The 21,504-nt window shown below is 43.1% G+C and overlaps 1 protein-coding gene across 1 annotated transcript in view; it reads right to left on the bottom strand.

Moving 5' to 3' along the window:
• The window catches only part of ACTR1A (actin related protein 1A), a 569,768-nt gene that overhangs the window by 341,569 nt on the left and 206,695 nt on the right, over positions 1-21,504 (bottom strand). The window contains exon 6 of the mRNA XM_069611673.1: positions 17,638-17,854. Within this exon, the coding sequence (XP_069467774.1) occupies positions 17,638-17,854 (217 nt within the window). The remainder of the gene's footprint in view (positions 1-17,637; positions 17,855-21,504) is intronic.

Consider the following 21,504-nt stretch of genomic DNA (forward strand, 5'->3'; position numbering starts at 1 on the left):
TCCCAGCACGCTTGCATGTCATACGATCGGTTTAAATTGGTGCCCCAGAACCCAGTCAGGTCTTCCCTAATTTGATCTACAAAGTCTGTACATGTCAACGAGCTCATGTTAAGGCGCTATTGTATGATTTTGGGAGGAATGTCTGGCAGTGTCATCCGGAGCCTCACCGGAGCGTGGTCCGAGGTGGTTATAGGCAGTATAGTGCAGTCCTCTGCCATGTACATGGCATTGTGTGGGATTATACCAGTAATCGATCCTGGAAGAACTGAGGTGGCTGTCGGAGTAGTATGTGCAACCTCAGTGGGATCCATGTATGTGTCTCCAGGCATCCTTTAGACCCAGGTCCGATACAAGTTTGTTTAGGGCGATCTGTTTCCTCAATTTTATCAGGCCAGTCGTGCTTGTACTAAGGTGGTCTAACATAGGGTCAATAGCTACATTTAGATCCCCCCTCCGAATGTCATATTTCCCAGGAGAGATGGACAGGCGATAAAGGTATGGGTGAAGAAAGATGGATTATCCGTTGCAAGGGCATAGATGTTAAGGAAGGTGACCAAGGTGTGATGGATCTGCCCCTTGATAGCGACATATCTACCCTCTTTGTTTAAGATCGTGTCCAGAATTGAGAGGGGGACCAGTTTGTTAACTAGTATGGATACTCCGCATTTGCCATGGCACGGGCCATGAACTGCAGCACCAACCCAGCCGTGTCAAAGTTTCTTAGACTCAGTGTCGTTGATGTGGGCCTCTTGCAGGTATACCACGTCCCCCTGAAGATCTTGCATATGATTTTAGAACCGCTGTCTTTTTATAGGATGCCCAGCCCCTGTATTTTAAAGGTCACTAGTGTGAGTATAGCCATCTATTAAGAAAATAGGAGCACGGATTTGCGGGTTCAAGTCCCTTATCATTCTCCTTCCTGCAGTACGACATACGGTTTTCACCATGTAGATTCCCCTCCCCCAAATCCCTTTAGTAACAAGCGGAACCAGTAACAGGTAGAACACTAACATAACAATAGAGGGTAACCATCCCCTTTAAACATTGGGAGCAAACAGATCTTCCCCAATCCATGGCAGTGCAGCCCGTGCACGGGCCCAATGGGTGTAGGTTACTGGAGCTGCACCCATTTCCATGCAAACCATAGCCCCCCCCTATGGAGGGACGCACTCTCATGGTAGTCGGGTAGCACATATTGCTTGTGTCGATTGTTGGCCTGGATGGTAATATCGACTGACCGAGCACTAGTGTCAAACTAGAACTGATTGTCGGTGTCCAAGTCTAGGGGGAGCCATTGTGGCCACAGAAGCTGGAGGTCGAGACGTACCTGTACTTCAGTGTCTTTCTTCTTAAGTCGTCGCTGGTTTGGATGGGCAGAGGAGGATGCGCGTTGCTGGTGGGTGCCATGCCGCACACCCTGTTCCAACCAACGGTGGCCCTGCCATCAGGGGCCCGCGTGCTAACTCCTGTGATTCGTTCTTTCCGATCGTTGGTCACCTGAAGACGACGTGATAATTCTTGGGCTTCCTTCCTAAAGTGGTCTAGGCCCCGGACGCCCCTCTGAGTCCGTTTGTGTCTGCCTAGAGCCCGAGAGTACCTTTGATTCGGCCTAGGCAGCGATGATGAAGCACGACCTCTCTGCACCACCTCTTGAGGGAAGTGTACTGTAAATAAGGTCTGCAAGAAGCACCAGGCATCTTCTGGGTCTTCAAAGGAGTGCCATTGGTGGTCGAGCTGGATACACCGGACCGCCAGAAACTTAAGGTACTGCCTTTCTGGCGGCGGGATAGGATTGAAGCCTTTCTGGCGGCGGGAGAACTCTGCTGAGTAGTCATTGAAGCATTGAAGAGGCGTATCAGGGCAACCCTGATCTTTATTTGGCCAGCCACTCTGTATGCCTTCAGGATGGCCATTTTGTGCTGGAAATTCAGCAGTCGGAGCATTATCACTCTAGGTAGCTCTCCTGGAGCTTGTTTGGGGATTGGTGCCCGGTGGATTCTCTCAATGATATAGCCTCGAGGGTTGTCGATGTGGAGCACGTCTTGTAAAAAGTTGTACATGAAAGTCTTGAGGTGTGGGCCCTCTGCGTTCTCCGGCAGGCCGACCAATTTAAGATTGTTGCTCCACAGTCTATTTTCTTGGTCCTCCAGCTTGGCGCCTAGGCGCTGCACCTCCCCAATGACTGCATCCAGCTCCGTCGCTGTGGTCTTGTGATTATCCTCCTGGGAGCTGATGCGCTGTTCATGGTCTGTGGTCCTCTCCACCTGTGCATGGAGTCTGGTCTGAACATCCTGCAGGTCCCGTTTAATGTCCTGGACTGTTGTATTAGTGTCTTGGGTTCGTTGGCCAATAATCTTCATCTCTGCCAGTATGGCCTGGAGTTGTACTGGGTTATCCATTGTTGTTTTGCAGCGTGCAGAGCGGCGTGGCTGATGGAGCTTGACAATATAGGTGCTCTGTTTAAGGGAGTGTCAGGATGCGCCAGCAACATAGCACAGGGGTCACTTATGTAAACAAACCTCATGGGGCCCTATGCCTGTAGCCGTGTCGCAAATCAGGCGTGGTCATAGGACATGGCGGGGGAAAGCTTTCTTGCCGTCGGGCTGCCACACTATGGGAGGGCCACTGCCAAGCTCAGCAGAGTCAATAAGAGTGTAAAGGTGGCCGATGGACGGCGCCCGCCGTGCGCGCAGAGATATCTCAGACACGGCTATTGGTATGTCTGCCACTGTGCAGTTGAACTGGCATAGTGTTGTGATGTGGCCCCCATCCTCAGGACCCGAGCGTCATGTCCACCGTGGGGCAGATGGAGTATCACCCTCTCTTGGGCGCCACCATATACTCCATCAGCACCTACACCCCGCACGGTTGGGATCCCCCACGTCTCTCAGGGATGCAGGGCCAGCTGTTGCAGTCATCCACTTCTCCTAGGCTTGTAGGGCCTGCTCCTCCTTCCGTTTACCCGGAGAAGCGTTGTGTTGTCTCCACATGTGTGGATCCAAGGGAGAGTCCCCACCGCGGCCCAGCCTTCACTAACCTGGTGGTGGAGTCATGATGGGGTGCTTGCCCGCGAGGGCTGCGCCACCCAAATGACAGGGAGAGGCCTCGACGATCACCCCGTATTGGAGCCCGGAGGCCGCTTCCTCCTCGTTGCGTATATTCACAAGGTGGGTCTTGCCGGTGGCGCCGTTGCTATCCCAGCGGCAGAGCAGCTGGGGAGGAGGGTCTGGGTGACGCCAGGACCAGAGAACCACTATCAACAGCGGCATGTCCACGGGACCGTGTATTATCCGTGTCTACAGGCACCACCGGCCAGCTCCGGGCACTTCTTCGGTGTGCGTCCCACACTGGTGGTCGGAACCAGGCCCTTCCGTGCCATCGGGTTGTGAGTCTGAGCTAAATTCTGTGACGTCTTGTGGTCTTCGGTGAACTTACATCGGCACAGAACAAAACGACATCTCCAAGAGTTCCGCCGCCTTGTATGAGAACAGGGCTCAATTTGTCCATGATTTTGGATGTAATTTTTGAGTGCTGCCGCCGCGCCCGGGCCAGGGTCTCGAATCCCTCACTGCAAAGACAAGTATATCTTGGAGGTTAAGGGGTTTCCGGAATCACCTCTTGCAGCAAAGGTCGCAGGAGCATGTCGCCTTCATATTACACTGGCCAGTGCGTTTGTTACAGTTCATTAGCAGGAAAAGTAGACAGCGATTTTCCAGCAATGTCGGAGCCTCAGCAGCCCATGGCCATCTTGTTTTTACCTGCGGGGGAGCCCGAGAGCCCAAAGTATTATTAAAAAATACTGGCCCATTGTCAATCCGAATCTGCCGAATGAGGCAATTCCCTTGCTTGCACTTAAACACGCACCTAACCTGAAGGATTCCCAGGAACCCTCAGCCTTTCAAAAAGAAGCTTCTAGGAATACACTATGGAACGTACGCCACCTAATAGTCGCCCCTGTGGGCAATGCTCACCTGTAACTTCACTACAAAAACAATCATTAATGGTGGGTACAAAGGAATGAAGACTATTGGGATGCACAAACTGTAGGACCAAACAAGTAGTGTACTGTATTGAATGTCCCTGCCATCTAAGGTACGTTGGTCAAACAACAAGATCTGTCAATATTCGAGTGACAGAACACAGATCTCGTATCAGGTGTAAGGCCACTACAGCACCCTTGGTCCAATAATTTCTAACATTCAGAGACTCGCCTGAAAATTTCAAGTGGTGTGTTCTAGAACATGTTAAGTGTGCTAGCACAATGTTGAACAGATCCTGCTCCAAAAGGAATCTTGTTGGATCCACAGGATGGGTACTCACATCAATGGCCTAAATGAACAGTGTCGGATTTAAACCTTTAACTCTAACCGATTGTGAGTATACCTTAATCCATCAACTTTTGCTCTTGCATGTCCCTATTTAAATATTCAAGGTGTTTTCTGAAATCAGGAGTATCACTCAATGACTTGCAAATCACGTAATATATTATACAAGATGATGTACCTTGCAGGGTCTGGTGACACGTTTTTAATATGTCTGCAGAACGAGATCCTACTCTTGTAATAACTGCCCTCCAACTTCAGAAATGAAACATCTGAATTTCTCAAAATGCACTGTGGGAAATTAGATAAAAACCAAAAACTTTGCAATAATAGCACAGATCCTTTATGACGTGCTTAAATAACCAATTGAGTGCCCCTAATGTCATTTTGCCATCCTGAACCTTGTCAGATTCTGCCGCACACACTGCAATTAAGTTAACCCGCTGTTGTGATAAAGAAAGATATAATAAAAAAGCCTGTATGTGATCAATGTAGCACCTTGTAAATCAAACAGAATGTGTGGAAACTAATATCCAGTTGCAAATAATTATGTATAGCCACAATCTGGAGGGTGGCCGCGTGTTATTTCTTCTGCATTTTCACTCTGTTCAAACAGCACACTACAGAGCGAATGAAAAGCAGGAACTGTGATTTAAATTGCTGAGCAGTGTAGCATGACGTGCATTCTGTCTGGGAACTGCTCTGTGAGTGCCTCATCCATTACTTAACTGAAATATTAAGAATCTCTAATGCAACTTCTTACTAGCAAATATGTTGTAGCAACAATTTCAATAGATCATGCTTTTAAAATCGAACAAGAGATGAACTTCGTTAGAAAGAAAAAAATGACATTGGCAGCTAGGATGTTAATAGCACAGAGATGGGAGCGCCCTGAGGTTCGTGTGTGCCATGACTGGTTCCGAAAAATGTGGGAAATAGTAGCTCTGGAGTGGGCGACTTATGCCATGAACAACAAAGTACAGAGCTTTGAGGCGGACTGGGGTGAAATGTTGGATTTTCTTAAAGATGACTTTAGGGTGATGTGGTGCCCGCAGCGCCTAAGACTGTTGGACCTACAATGATCGCAAAATGTCTACCCAGCGGAATGGCGATTTGGGAGGTGGAGGCTCGTTGTCTTGGGGTGGAGAGGGGTGGAAGAGTGCGGGAGGGAGGGGGGAACTGTTCTTGCTTTTCTGTTTAACTTGTTGCAAAATTCAATAAAGTTTTCAACAAAAAAAAAGAAAAAAATGTTAAAAACAGGCACAGTGTAGGACAGCCCATTTTTTGCACCAATGATGCCGCAGCTCCATCTCATGTGACGTGATGTCATGAATGTCCTCAAGTACATCTGTGTGTATATATATTGGATACTTTCGGGCAGTCGGTCTCTGCCTCTTGAGCGTATGCAACGCCTGCATGCTCCTCTCACCTATCTGACTGGCCCACGGAAAGCACAACCGGTCCACCTCATATTGTAATGGATTTTAAGGCACGGCACACCCCAGCCAGAGACTTCTTCCCCCGACACTGAAAGTGGCACACAATAACCCGCCTTTATTTTTTCATTATTTGAACAGTGGGTCCTTTTGGGGAAGAGGCACCCAACCCGTCTCACACCCACCTTAACACTCTGTGTCTCAATGAACTATGAACCAGGCCGGTGGGTAAAAAAGAAATATTTATTTTAAAAATTCAAATGAAAATCAGAGCAAAACAACATTTTAGGGCAGCAATCACCAGCGTGGTGACAACATAATGCAAAATGTTATAATACAATTAATTCAACTTTCTGACATCTACATAAACCTTAAATAAAAATGGGAACAAAATCACTTTTCCCCCCCATCATAGATGGCACTTTTGTTATGCACTCCCCTTGCAGCACTCCCCCAACCACCTGCTAACTGAATTCTGTGTATGTGCAAAGCAGTGGAAAGGAGTCAGCAAGAAGAGGGAAACATCGTTTTTTTAAATTCGAGGCACAACCCCCGAATGGGAGGCCAAAAACGAAAACATGAAGACCTTCAAAATGAGCAAAATACCATACTCGGATTGCACTTGTTACTTGTAGATCAGATTACACTTGCGGTAGGATAAATAGGCCAGAAATTCGTGTGGTTGCACTAAAGAGACAAGGAATCTTATAGGCTACTAAGCAGGGTACTAAAGCAACATGAACACAGGTGAGAAAATCGATTTTGGGAGGAAAACAATGCAACAAAATCACACGCGGCAGAATTGCAATTTCTTATTTCACACAGGCTTTAAATTGGGAAGCAGCTAAGAAAATGTGCTTAGCAGACAAAATCCGAAATCGTTTTTTGGGATGGGAAACAAAGGTACAGAATAGATAGAATACTCAGGGGAAGGGATGACTCTTATGGGATGTTATGGGTTTTATCATAGTAATTGCAAGTCAGATTTTTAAAAAAGTAAAAATCGGTTTTATTGGCACAATGATTTGTTCTACTGAGACTATATTTTAAATCTATAATTTGTAAAAACACTTGACAAAATTGTTACTTTCGAAGTGCAACAATAATGAACGTGAGTTTTCAATTGGAAATTAATAAATGTATTCCAAATGATACTAAGGACTTACACAGGTAACTGAAGGAAATAGATAAGAAATATGCTAAAAGCTATGGACTAAACAGATTCTCTTAAGAAAAGGGTGAACAGAGGATACTGGCAATTTTGAAAATGACTATGGTTTTTATGGGATTTAAATAGTGTTTGAACAGGATGCAAGGTAAAATAACGGGATATGCAGTTTATGGGTACTGGATGATGGGATACTTGCAAGGCAAACTTGGGTTTGGTAATTTGGACAGCCAGCAGAATCTCTAGGCGGCGGGGCCAAGTATCTGGTCAGGGGCAGCAGGTCAAGAGATCCGAGTACTGGGTCTGCTGGGCTCTCCTGGTTGGGAACAGCCGGGCAAAAAGGTCTGATCACTGGATTCTCCAAAAGGGATCGGCAGCCTTTCCTCCTTTCTCCCTGAATTATTGGGTTGAATGTGGTTCTGCTTGGATCTGGGTCAGGTACTTCTGGACCTGGTTCTAGAGTCTTGGAATCTTGCAGGGTGAATTTCAAATGTTTTAATCTCCCTGTGCCTCCCAGTCTACTGCTTCTATAGGCAGAGTGACATCATAGTATTTTTACAATATGGGCGGAAGCACCCTGGACTTACCCCTTGCATGGGATAGGCCAGGCTACGGGTGTCCCCTCCTCCCTGTGGGCGGATTGGTTCCAGGGAAGTGACATCACTTTAAGTGTGTGTGTTTTATGACTTGCTTTGTCTCGCCACAGTTACTTTTACCAAAACAAGTTATGGAACAAAAACACAAAAACCTCATATTTACAATAGCCACCATCATAACAAAATCAGATGGGCAGATCCCATATTTTACAAGGAATATGCCAGTTTGAACGCCAATTCTGTGCGATGTTACCTCGTCCATGGGCACAATTTTGCCATTTTCAGGAAAAATATATTACCTAAAATTCTGCAAATGGCTATACATATGCATAATAGTATTTGGCATAGTTTCCCCCAAGTTCAATATCTGTGCCATTTATGCTTCCCCCAGAAATGCATTTTCCCGGCCATTTAATTTACCCACGTGCCAGAGAGATGCATATAGTCTTGTCGTGCTTGTCCAAAAATGACATTAAAACTGTCATAATATCACATTACTGCTTATTCAGATCGCTGAGAAAATCTCTAATATTAAAAGGTCTTTAAATCAAATGGGCTGGATTTGTCCCCAAATGTGGGTGGTCTTTCCAACCCCCAGACTAAGGGCCGGATTCATGGAACGTTTTTCTATGGGGTTCCACCATTATAAAACAGTTCCATGAATCAGGCCCAAAATGTCTTCCCTGGGTCAGCTTGCACAAGAGTTTCCATGACTCCCCTTTTGAAGTCCTGCAGTGGATACTGGGAATGAATGCAGAGAAAATCACAACTACGAGACAAATCTTATGGCTTCCCCCATCTTTTGTCCTTGGGAGCATTTCTGCCTGGCAGTCTGGGAGAACCTCTAATTATTACGCGGCCAGTATCACGAGAGCAGGGCACATTCCCTTGCAGCCTTAGTCACTAGTAGGTGCGAAATTAGCGTTTAAACCAAACTGGTTTGACAGGAATGCCTAGACCCCAGCCAGGCTGGAGGAAAAAAAAAAGACTATACAATGCAGCCCCTCTCCCCAAACGTACAATTGTGTTTCTGTGCAAGCTACAGTATTATTTCCCATTTAGCTTTCCCAAGGTAATTTTCTGCTTTGAAACAACAGAACGTGTTCATTGTTCTCATGTTCATTTCACAAAATGCAGTTTTTCCCCAACACAGCTTCCTCTGCATTTACTTTCTGAAAAAGATTTTTAAAGATCTGGTCAGTTTTTGTAAACAGATGTGTTTCAAAGTGGTTTCTTGGTAATTGACACAAAGCAAGAGAGAGCATCTTTCCTTTGAAGTACTTTGCGTGTGTTAGTTTATTTTAGAAAGGTAAATCCAAGTTGTGCGGACTTGAAGCAGAATTCTTTTGCTTTTCATGGACTTTACTGATGAAACAATGCTGTTCTGGGAGGGATCACCTTATTTGATGGTGTTCAAAATGAAATACACCGCAAGGGCTGTGTTTTAATAGAACAAAACTGTGTGATGATTGGCTTGAAAGTAGGCACCAGTGCAATGCCGTTTAAAATGCAGGTCATTTTCTTGTGCAGCCTTGAAGGTTTAAATGTCAAAACAGCAATGCACAGCCATACTGAATTTGATTTGTTTTCTTGGGATTCACATGAATGAAAACAAAATGCAGCTTTTCTTGGTGTGGCTGTGTTCAACTCTCACCCCACATGTGCTCAGCAGACCAAAGCACAGCCATTTTTGGGTGACTGCTGAAATGCAGTTTTTGTTGTAGGGGTGGGGGGGGGTTCTGCCTTAGGCCTTAAATGTACCCCTGTAGCCCACAATATGACTAGCTGTCATTTTTACTTTCGAACATAGATAAACTCACTCATCACTGTGTAACTGTAGCTTTCCTTGTCCCATTCCCTACAGATTTAATCAAGATTCGAAGAGGGATTAATCTCTCTTCCATTTATGACAGCCCTGTCAGCAATCTCATTTATGTTTCATGTGGGACACCTCAGCAACAGCGGTATGTCACCTCTTTTGTTTCACTTCAATTTATTTTCCTGCCTCCCAGACTGTGCCCTTTAAGATGCAGGAACCGACTCCTTGGCATGACATGCTGTTTATTTGGGTTCTTCTTTACAGAAGATGGCCTAGCAAGAAACAATACTATTACAACCCCATGCTGAGGATTCTACCTATTGTAGATCGTTTCTTTGGATGTGAGAAAGAATTGGTGAGTTTTGCAATAGTGGCAACATTATGGATGCATCTGTTTTTATTAGGTGTTAGGGAGAATTCTCAAAAATGTGCTAATTCCTCTCTATCTTAGAGACCCCCAGCTCTTTTGCTGAACTTTGGGACTTTGTACTTTCAAATCAATGTGTTTTCTGTGTTTATTTTGAATTATGGAGTCTAAACAACCCCATAGGCATCATCTTTTCATTTGTGTCACACAGCACCCTCAATGCAGTGGCACAGGGATACCTTTCAGGCTTTCCCAAGGTTTAAATACCTTCTCTGGGATAAACTACTGTTTCCAGAGTAAGTAAAGTGAAATTGACTTTACTAGTCTTTTAAATTCCTACACCCAGCACACCCTATCTTACAATAGAGTGCTGGAGGGGTTACTTACTATCCCCTATGTCTAGATACTCATGTAGCAGTCAAATGCTACCCTTTTCTCTCAGAATGGCTGGTGGCAGTGGTTTTACAACAAACTACCACAATTGTTCCCGACCACAAACTATTCGTAGCTTCGGTAACGTTAAATCGCGGGAGCCATGTTTTTCAAGATGGCGTCTGAGCCCCCTTTGTAAAAACAGATCCTGGTCTTTTTTCGCCATTTCTTTGTGGAAAGGTCCTTCGAGTTTTGCTCTTCGCGCCAAACCAGGTTTGGTCTCTTTGTTCATTCGTCTTTGGCGTGCTTCAGGAGTGAAGACCTCCTTTGGTGCTCGAGTGTCTGGGGTGGGCAGGAAGTGAGGGAGTTGCCCAAAACGCCCTGTGCTTAGTTTCCTAGGAGACCCAAAAGCACTCTGTGGTGATTGGCTGGCTGACTGTCCGGCAAGGACAGCCACCCTGCTGAGTGAATGACAGCTAGGCTGGAATGAATGGGAGAGAACTGAATAAAAGGCGAGTCTCTTGGCTTGGAAGGCAGAGTAGACCACTGGAACGAAAGAACCGAAGACGAGCTTGAAGAGGACGGCTGCTGCAACTCCTGGACCGTTGGTTTGCCCGGTGAAGCCCTGCTGCAGGACCGAATCACCAAGTTCACCTCAACAGAGAAGCCCTGCAAAGATGACTTCTCCCTTTGCGTTGGTGGGACCAATCAACTTGACAGTAAGCCACTTGGATACCTATCTCAGAGCTGATTGCATCTTCCTCAGAGTGCTGCAGGAAACTGTATAACCAGGGAGAGGGACACCAGCTTGTGTGCGTTACTTACAGCCACTGGAATTGAAGATTTGCCAATTGCCAGCTTTTTTGACCAGTCCCTGTGCAGTGCAGGACTCCACCGACATCCTCCCTCTTGTCCCCACGACAGAGGCACAGGACCAGCGAGATCTGCAGGAACTGGCAGGAACAGAAGTCATCAGCTGCATCTTTTTCTTCATTGTAAGGTACTGTGAAACGAGACAGAGTACTTACCTCTCACAGTGAAAGTGCTTGAAACTTTTGCAACTCGCAGGCCTAATCACCTTGTGACCCAACATATGATGATTCTTTTTACAAACTACTTCCAAGAACTTGTGCCCAGACTCTACCATTTACTTACCAGAACCGCTTGATTCCTATCCAAGGCTTTAGCCCACTGACTTTGGCCTAGCCTATTGAATTGAATGGACTCTTCTTGTATTCGGTCTACGAATAATTGTAACGCTTCATGTTCGAATAATCTTAGCCTTTTACTCCTCTTGAAAAGTATTCTGAAAACAGTATTGAAGTATATTTGTGTGTGATTTTATAGCCTCCTTCTTATGAAGGTTTTATAACTGACAGATAAATAAATTTATAATTATTTATCAAAGAAACCTTGAGTGTAAGAGTTTGCTTGAACACTTGTGATTGTAGACCTCTGTATAACATCATTACTGCTCACATTCCTCCCCTCTTGAGATAAGCCTGACTGCTCAGCTCTGCTACCAAAACTGTGTAATACGGACTTCTACCAAAGGTTGGTTTGCTTACACCTGTAGTCCTAGTTGTGTGTAATTGTCCCAAAGGGTACTGCATACAAACTCTGCCTAACAGGTGTTACTACTATACACTAGATGCTGTCTAGTTTACTTAGAAAAATAAAGAATTGTAATATCTGTTTACCAAGGAGTTCTGTCCGTAATGGCTAAATGTATGCATGCCGAAACGCAGCTACTCTGCATCGACCCTGGACTATTCGCAAAATTAATATTGTGTGTCACTATCTGTGATGTGTTTTGAAACATTGTATATATGTCACTCGTACTACCTTTTTGATCAATCGTGTTTGGAATACTATTGGTGTGCAAGTCCCCCTTTTTTGAACTAGGTTTTAAAACTGCACAAATTATGCACAATGGGAATTGAGGCTCATGCTCAAATTAATTAAAAATGCTTGATTAAATAAAGATTAACAACATTTTGTACCTAATAAGTTCTTTGAACAAGATTCCAATACGGGATGAATTGAATTCATTTAAAGAAAATATAAAATAGATTTTGAATTCAACCACTGGTAGGAACACTTCCTTTTGTGTTTAAGTTACCCTCCCCAGTTCCTACCCAATGTAGGGGACACCCCTCCTGTATTCTACATTTTTGAACATGCCAAGCATAGAGGAATCAAAATCATCCCACTCTTGGCGGGTGGTAGGTCCCGCCGACAGCTTACCTTTTTCCATCGACGAATCGGAGTCCCGACAGTGACGCCTTTTCTTCTTTCTGGACGAGGAAGAATGGTTCCTTGAGTAGCACCGTTTCTTCAACCGCCTATGTTCTTTTTCGGGGGTGTACCCCTTGTCGAGTGCGGCCGACCAAGAGCGAGTTTTGCTGCTCGGCCTCGAATGGATTTGGGCTGCATTTTGGCGCAAGGCCACCCGTATGTCCTGAGACCCGTGCCGGGACACCAGAGACAACTCGTGTGTGTCAATGATGGAGAGCTTGATGCCACAGTTGGGACACCGCTTGAAGCCTTAGACCGAGCGACCGACATCTGGCGTTGAGGAATTTGAAAAACGCTTTCTAACAAAAGAGTCTCGTCTTCCCAAGCAGCGTGTTAGCGTGTGGAAAAAAGGAACCGGATGCCGAACAAGACGGGTTGACGGCCGGGTCGAGGTCCACTACGCCGCTTGTCGAAAATGTTCTGAAGAAGCAGAGCTGGAATGAGATGAATCAATCTGCGGGAGAAAAGCAATCCATTGAAGTACAATGTGTTTGTCCCAAAAAAGTTGTGTCGACTTTGCAGCCTTGTCCAGGTCATTATAGACGCAAACATTCCAGAAAATTAAAGATAAGTTGGAGGAGGTGTTAAAGCTGCTGTTGAGCTTGTCTCGAATTTGCGAACATCTTAAGTGTAGCCTCCAACCATGGCCAGTCATGGTTTGGGCCTGTTGTGGCTCCTTGAGTTAAATTGCTGGTTTTAATCACTGGTTGGACACTTGCACATTGTTGTAGGACATTATTTAATGGAGCTGTCTTTGCAGTAGGTGTCACTAAGAAGGGCCTTGCCTCTACCACGTTGTTAATTTCAAAGAGGTCAAATCCCAAAGATCTTAAGGTAGCTTGCTCTTCAAAGACCAATTTTGCAACCAGATTCAGCAAAAGTGACATACCAATCGATTGCTGTCTAAATCAGAGAACGCTACGTAATCTATGTCATCAAAGCACAGCAATCGCAAAGACATTATCACTTGAAATTGGTCAAGAACTTTATTCCTGTCCATGGTTACCTTCCCATTAATAGGACTAATATTGGCACATCCAAAGGATTTAGAAGTGAACATGTTAAATGACCTTAGATCTTTGGTCAGCTGCTCTTGATTTAATGTAGAGCCAGTGGATATTAGTCACAGTGGGTCAGATAACAGTTTAATTCCATTTTTGGCGCTAAAGGCTCCCCTGGCTGTTGTCATTATAGACGTAATTTTCTGTATCTATTAATCGTGGGGAACTACAAACTATGCCACTGCCTCCGGTGTGGGAGGGCACAAAAAATAAGTTCTTTTTTGTTGGTTTGTTTTGTTCGCCTTCACAGGAATCAATGGATTCATATGAGAGTTCCTCCGCCATTGACAGCTACCTCCAGAACTTTAATGAGGATTTTCTTCTATTGTTATTAACTGGCAGATTCTTAGTTCTTGTTCTTAGCTCTTGTGTTCCGGGATTTACTATCCATGACAGCCACTATGCTCTGTTCCTCGTTGATAGTGTCAATGGACTCATTGCGTGTTGGCAACAAAGGGCTACTTTCCAATTGACAGTCAATTAATGGAGATGGACTGTTGGGGGTCACACTCCCTGTTTCCAAGTTACGGCAAGTGTCTGGGCTGATCCTTAAAACCAGACTTTCATTATTTAGCTCAGCACTTTCTGAGTGTGTAAGTTTAGCCCTTTTCTTTTTCTTGTTCGTACTGACTATAATCAGTACTTCTGGACCTCATTGTCGGTCTGTAATATTTGGAGGTGATTTTGCTGAACTGTCTCTTTGATGTTGTCACAGAGCCCAAGTAACGATTCCAACACCAAATGAAGAACTGAGATTGAAGATGGATCCCGACCATCAAAGTTAAGTAGAAAGTTTGAGTCTTGTCTACTTGAGATGTTCCACAAAGTAAAAAAAGTCAGTAGACTTGGATCTGTTATGAGTAGACAGCCTTGCTGTTAAACTTACGTTGTCATCCGCCTTCTGTGGTCGATGTTGCTTCAGTGCTTCATATTTATTTGGTGAACTCTCCAGTCGAGCTATGTCCTTCTCATTCAGATCCCCCCTGTCCCTGCACAGGCATAAGAAGGATTAGTTATTTGTGGTCTTCGGAACATTGGATGCTTCTCGAGCAGTCACAGCTCTAAGGTCTCCCCTATGTGCATCATCCACTCTTGGATCATGGCTATGGTAGTTGAAGTGGCACAGGGCAATTGCGAGGGCAGGGCTTGATCCTCTGCCCATTGCGGACCATCCTTGAGTAAGACAGTCCATTCTGGAGAATCTCCTCTGCTGGAATTGCCTAACACTAGATCCAATTGATTTGATGGCTCTTTAGTTGACATGGTACATGTCTGCCCTGCCACTTGCATGTTTTGGGTCAATTTGGCTGCAAATGTAACTTCAGATTGTTTTATATGTGATAGATTTTTCTTAATAGCTGATTGTCGTTGGGCAGAGGGGGTAAGACATCCATCAACTTTGTACATCATAGTTCTTTTTGTTAAAAGCTCCTGCAAGCTGCTTAACTCCGTACTGCCTAGTGTTTACTTCTTAAAGCCGTTGCCATTAAGTAGCTGTCAATGTCATATAGGCCACCTGGACTTATAGACACTGATAATATGATAGTCTGGCACTGCAACATTAAGCAGTATACGCGTTACTAAACAATTAGTTAATAGAATCTGTATACAGGGACTAAACACTTACTTAGCTCTTCATATCAGCAGCAAGCAACCATCGGTCTTCTACTCCAAGGCCGAGAATTTTCAGCAAGAAACCCTCGGCCTTCTTCCCCTCGAAGGTCCAGAATTATCAGCAAGGTAGAAACAGTAGAACTATTGACCAGGTCGGCCTCACCCATGCGCGCAAAGAGGACAAATAAGGAATATCCTACAGAGTGTGTAGACCTCTGCCCCTTTGCTCAAATGGAAAAAAAGACTGCTCCGGCTCTACTCTGCTACAGTCAATGTTGCTTTCAAAGAAACACTCACGCCACACTCACCACCCTCCTCTGCTGTATGAACTATTTGTAAAGTTGAATCCGCCCCCTTCCAATGCAAAAGAAAAAAATACAGCTGCGACTCTGCGACAGTCAATGGGGCTTTCCCAGAAACACAAACACCACACTTCACGATTGCCCTGCTGAACATTAAACTTAAGATACATATATATGCCAGGTTGTTGGCTTCTCAGTTAATGCGATTTCTACCGTTCCTGATGATGGCATGACCAGACTATAATATATAAAGTTCACAGGACTAATCAATCTTATCGTAATGGGCAGGCGATCAGGTGAAGGTTTTTCGATCCTTACTTTGAACGCTAATAAAAAGACATTTGATCAGCTTAACTGAGGTTTATGTGGGAGAATATGGCAGCCTTTGGGTTGGGGCCGGTCTTCTCCGAGTTGCGTCCGGCTGTATTCAACACCCCATTCAGTAGAATAATTAGGGGGCGGATTGGAAAATGCAGCAACTTTGCTATCTTTGGGAGCAGTGTAAAAATTGCATTCATGGCCCATCTTGGGACACAAAGGTGAATGTGCTGGTCTAATAGCAGCTGGCATCAGAGGGGAGAGGCAAAGTCTACGATGCATGGCCCACAATCGTCCACTAACTAGGGTCTCATTAATAGGACAATACTAAACCTGATGAGTGAAGCAGCTTCAAGTCCGGTGTGAATATGCCGCTCTGCTGTAAGAACATCTGGAGGCAGTGCACCTTTTCAAATGGGGCCCAACTGCTGTTAGAGCAGGCTGCGATAATGGAGTTAAGCGAAGCGAGGGCAGCTTGAGCTGACCACCACCTTTGAACAGGGTGGTGGGCTTGAAGTTCATCCAGAAGTGTACTGTAAAGTAGATGGTTCCAGATTGTGTTGTATGTTTGTAGCACATACCAATATGCCCCATGTAATCAACATGTTGTGGAAAAAAGGAGATCAAAACTGTAAAGAGAATAAACACCGAACAATAAACACATCACACATTTTCCATTGTTTATTTCTAGTGCTTATTTCCCACACCTCAAAATATTAGTATATTAAAATGCCAAGGATACATCAAAACCAAATAAATTAAACCACAGCTGCAAAATTAACAATTTACTTAAAATATTAAAGTTAGCAGCAGTGATGCAGATTGGACCTCAAATCGTATCATGGGTGCACCAGGCAGGCTTCAACCCCCACAGCCACAGCTGCTAAAGTGAGCGCTGAGCATCTGAAAATCTATATGATTGATAGAAGACCTAGGTCACATTTTGTTCCATTTCACAACACACCTGTGGTCAGGGACAGCGCCTGAAGTTGTGGGTGCTTCAAAGGTTGTTGAATGGCAAGGAGACACCCACTTGGAAATGATAAACCGCATTTCAAAAGGCTTTGTGTGACCAGTACTGAAGATACATTTGGGCCAAATGACGTCAGGATCTGTGGAAATCCTGAGGAAACATTGTTATATATGTCAAAGTGGAAGGAGGAATTAGGCATTGATATTGGATTTGAATATTGGGCCTATATTTGAGCGAGAGCACAGAAATCCTCAAGGAAAGGAGACGGCTTGCGAAATTCATTTCAAATGGCACCTTCCCCACAGACAAACAAAAGGATACAGTCTTATTCACCATTATGCTGGAGGCTTGGGGAGGTTGGGACCTTGGGATATATATGGTTATCATGCAGTAGGGTACAAGCTTCCTGACTGACAATCCCTCCAGGATTGGTCAATCTGGGGCATATAGATACCCCTAGAACGACTGATCCTGGTCCTCTGATTGAGAAGGAACAGATCATGCCCAATGTCAGACCACATGTCACTCCTCACACATTTTCTCAATCCAGCAGATCGATCCTAGCCCAGTGTTGGAAGAGCCCAGAGGGTCCTATGATGTACATCTGCTGGAGGGAAGGGTTGGAATCCTGAGCAATGGAGAGGTTATCAGACTGAATGAGACGCTGCCCAGTTTTCTAAGGACTTGGTCCTCATGAAATATTTCTATACTAATGTTCGGTACACATTGTTAAATCACTTCTCTCTGAAGTGCTTAAAGGGTGCGGGGAGTTATTGTGGTCACTGGTTAGGTGGGTGCCAGGTGTGTCATAGAATGTTCCACGGGTCATACTTGTCATGGGAGCAGAGGAGGCACTTGTTTTGTATTGATTAAATGCATAATGTTCACCATATTCTTTCTTGCACCGTACCCATCTGCCTCTGATTGAAAGAGCCCATGCCTTCTTGATATCTAAAATGAAAAAAGTTGATTACTTTTTTTTTAATCTTACCTCTTTAATCATTTTGACAATCTCAAACTCGGATGTTGTGTGGAAATCATATCCCTCCTTTCGCAGGTAAAGACGCAAAAAGCGTGAAACATCACGACCGGCAATATCAATCCTCATAATGGAATGAGGCATGGCAAATCCTTCATAGATGGGAACAGCATGGGTAACACCATCCCCAGAGTCCAGGACAACCCCAGTCGTTCTTCCAGTGGCATAACTAAAGCAAAGAACAAACAAAACAAACACCACCTTATTCAAGGTAAATACAAAGCTAGCACTACTACCAAAGTTGTAACCTAAATTGGGCGGTGTACACCCTTAATGCAGATTACCAACAAACGGGTACTATCACGTTATAACCCTACAGGAATTGAAGATTACATACATTGGCAACTGTTTGGAGTATTTCTATTTTTTCAATTTTTTTCTCTGGTTGATAAAATATCAACCTTTTACAATTAATAACATAAAAAGCAAAATGCCTTAACAATGAATAGTATAACTTAAAAAACCACAAAGGATTAGACCGAACACATCAAATGTAATTCAAGCAGCATAAAAAAAATGTTTAGTTGGACAAGATACCTCAAAACAGATGAAGTACGATTACAACCTAATAGGTGTTGCCACAGAGTTTCAGCAAAGAGTGCAACAGATTTAAAGCTGGGCATTTCATTGCCAAATCTCTCAAATTCTCTACTTCATTATCATTTCCACAAAACAAACAATACAAAATTTATTTTGGAAGCAAATTTTGAATAGTTCCAATTTTTATCGTGGGTAAAAGGTTAAACATGAACCTCATAAAATGTCCACGCATCTGATTATTTGGAAATCTCCTAAAATATGGTGCTAAAACGCCAAGATTTTTATATCGTTCCTTATTTGAGCATAATGTTCATAGCTATGGGTTGTTTCACGCACTTCAAGCCAGTCCGTGTGATAGATGGCTTTTTTGACACTGCAGGGATTCTTTAACAGTGCAACACTCGTGGTATCAGCTTCGTGAACCATATTTAATAAGAACTGAGAATAGCTTAAAATAGAATTCTCAGCGGGAGATCTAAAAAAAATCTTCAAGTCATAAAATAAAGAATCCTTGGACGAATCTAAGATTTTCCGGTAAAACAGCAAGTATTTCCATTTCACTTTAGCTTTCAATGATTTAATACCCAGTCCAAATCGAATAACAGCCGCCAGGACACAGTTTGGAAGCTTCAGCGCTTTACATCATATCATGGCCTCAAGACAGTCCAGTTTGTTCATAACCCACAGATGCAAGATCTCAATGCCCAAGATTAATTTGGAGACACCTTTCCTCCATAAAACGTAAAGCTAAAATTGAATATATTTTACACATCTGGCCCGCAAGCGATGGCTTTGTGATGTAAAAATTGGCAAATCTGCATCTTATTTGTTTTGGAAGTAATGGGAAACCCTAAATAGATTCAATTACTCATAGTTTCCAATTTTACATCGTTTAGAAACCATGTGAATCGTAAGGGTTTCTTTGTGGCACTGAATTGCATATATTTTTATATATGCTTTCCCCCTATGCCATAAGGCATAGCGGGAAAGCATGCCGAGATGTTTTGAGGACATAGCTCATAGATTATATGTAATAAAGAAAACATTAATCTAATATACAAGAGACACGTATGACACAAATTAGACAGGATGAAAAGTTGGCGTGTCCAAGATATTGTTTGAAGATTACATTACAGAAATTAAAAGAAACTGATTTGTGAATATCTTAAATGTAAATATGCTCTCAACCATAGGATTGTTTGCAAGATAGTAATAATTATTTGCCACCAAAATAATAAGAAAAACGTTGGTTCGCGTTTCAACTGAACCTAGGACATTTAAAGATGGCGGTCCTGATGTAAGCTGTAGAAAGAACCGACGGGCAATTTACCGTTTTGTTACTATGACAATCAATGTGAACACTAGTCGATCACCATAACGACAAGTTATATACAAAGTAAAAAATGGCGTTGCCTTTCCACGAGGGAGCAGCCGACGCGCAAGAACATGAGCGGCAGCGGTAAGAAGTTAAGAACTTGCATATATTTAACACTTGGAATAATATTATTGCGTTAAGTACACAATGCAAACGCGTATATAGAATACGCGATGTAGACACAGAATATGTCTTAGATTACAATATGCTGTAATTGTAATTCTTGTTTCCATTACGGGACATAAGGATTCAAACATGCTCTAAACTAATACTCAAGAAGAGATTTTTCCACATAGCAAAACCTGCTACATAGTTTAAATTAACTCAATCAGCACTGAATAAGATGCATGTTACGGGCACTTAAAGTAGACAATTTGATAATCCTAATGAATACACAAGCGCTATGCGAAATGAAATGTGAAGAATAGCACCATAATGTTTGCCTTTCCCCCGCTAACACAGGGATTAGACCCATGAAAGATGATCAAACCAGGAATAATGTGAATGAAATAACTATGGTAAAAGATAAACAATACAACATATTTTTACACCTACGCAAGGATTGTTAAAAAGATGTGAATTACGGCTATTGAAGCTAATGAATATTTATTCTCTCTCTCTTTTTCTAACCGAGATAGTCCTCCCCTTCCCTGACCCGCAATATCTGTCATTCTTACAACTTTTGGGTACAAAATACTCCAATTACCGACTCTTTGAATGGATTTACGAAATACGGTAAAACTGCTTGTTTTTGAAAAATATTTCTTTTGTTGCAACATATTTCTGGCATATGTATATAATTTGTACTTATACCGATCCACTGACTGTAATATGACATGTGGTAATAACATTATCTGTATGAAGTATATGCCCATTTTTTTAAAAAGGCACATTGCCGAAACGCGTTAAAAAGAAGGGCATAATGTGCAAAACTAAATAAAAATAAAAACATTTTTTGCAAAGACTAACAGGCGCAGATATCCACAAGTTCTTTTTACTTCAGTTGACCCAATTATTATATAGAACGCACCTTTTTGATTTCAATATTCCACAACAAAGGATTAGATTCATTTTTGTTGATCTTGTTAATCATTCACCTCGCATTCTTTTTTTTCCGCTCAAAACCTTGCATATCGAATGAGTGAGGGTGCTGCTTATTCTGTTTGAAATCGTAATTCTGGTACTTCTAATTAGAGAAAGACTCCTTAATGTTAGCATTAACAAAAGGGAATTAAAAACTAAATTGAATGTATCGAAATTCCATTCAAATGTCAAACTTCAGTATTTTTCCCCAATACATTTTATAATTTGCTTATCACTCCATTTGATTCTATTTTTACTGGAATCAACAGATACATTTTTAGGGACACCAACCGAACTCATAGTAATGTACATGTCAAAACCTTTTGATAATAAATTATGATCCCTTGCTACTGTTACACATACTTTTAACTTAACACAAGTATATAATTTTTCCCTGTACTAACAAAAACATAATCCAAAGTGGATTCTAAAGCACTTCTGTGCCAAGTCGAATGCATGGGGGTGTCACCAGAGCCATTACCATTCAACATAAACATCCCTAATGAGGTCATACAGGAAACCCACATTTGCCCATGACAAATTTTATGGGAAGCCTCTATTGAGTCACAAACATAATCTAGTTCATCCTAGGAGTTTCCGACATAACAGGTAGAATTAAAATCACCTGCAATGATTATGTTCCTGTTAGTAGTTGAGCCCAACCATTCCAAAATGTATTCTGTGAGTTTGTCAATAAATGTGCCAGTAGATTTTAATTAGTATACTCCTTAATAACTTCATATACAATTTTAGATGGAATGTCTAGGGTAACTGTCTGTCCTGTAAAGATCCATAAAATCAACAAGGGCAATATCTCGATA

Source organism: Ambystoma mexicanum, chromosome 8 (genome assembly GCF_040938575.1).
Source record: "Ambystoma mexicanum isolate Mex_15411 chromosome 8, UKY_AmexF1_1, whole genome shotgun sequence".
In the NCBI taxonomy this organism is placed as follows: domain Eukaryota; kingdom Metazoa; phylum Chordata; class Amphibia; order Caudata; family Ambystomatidae; genus Ambystoma; species Ambystoma mexicanum.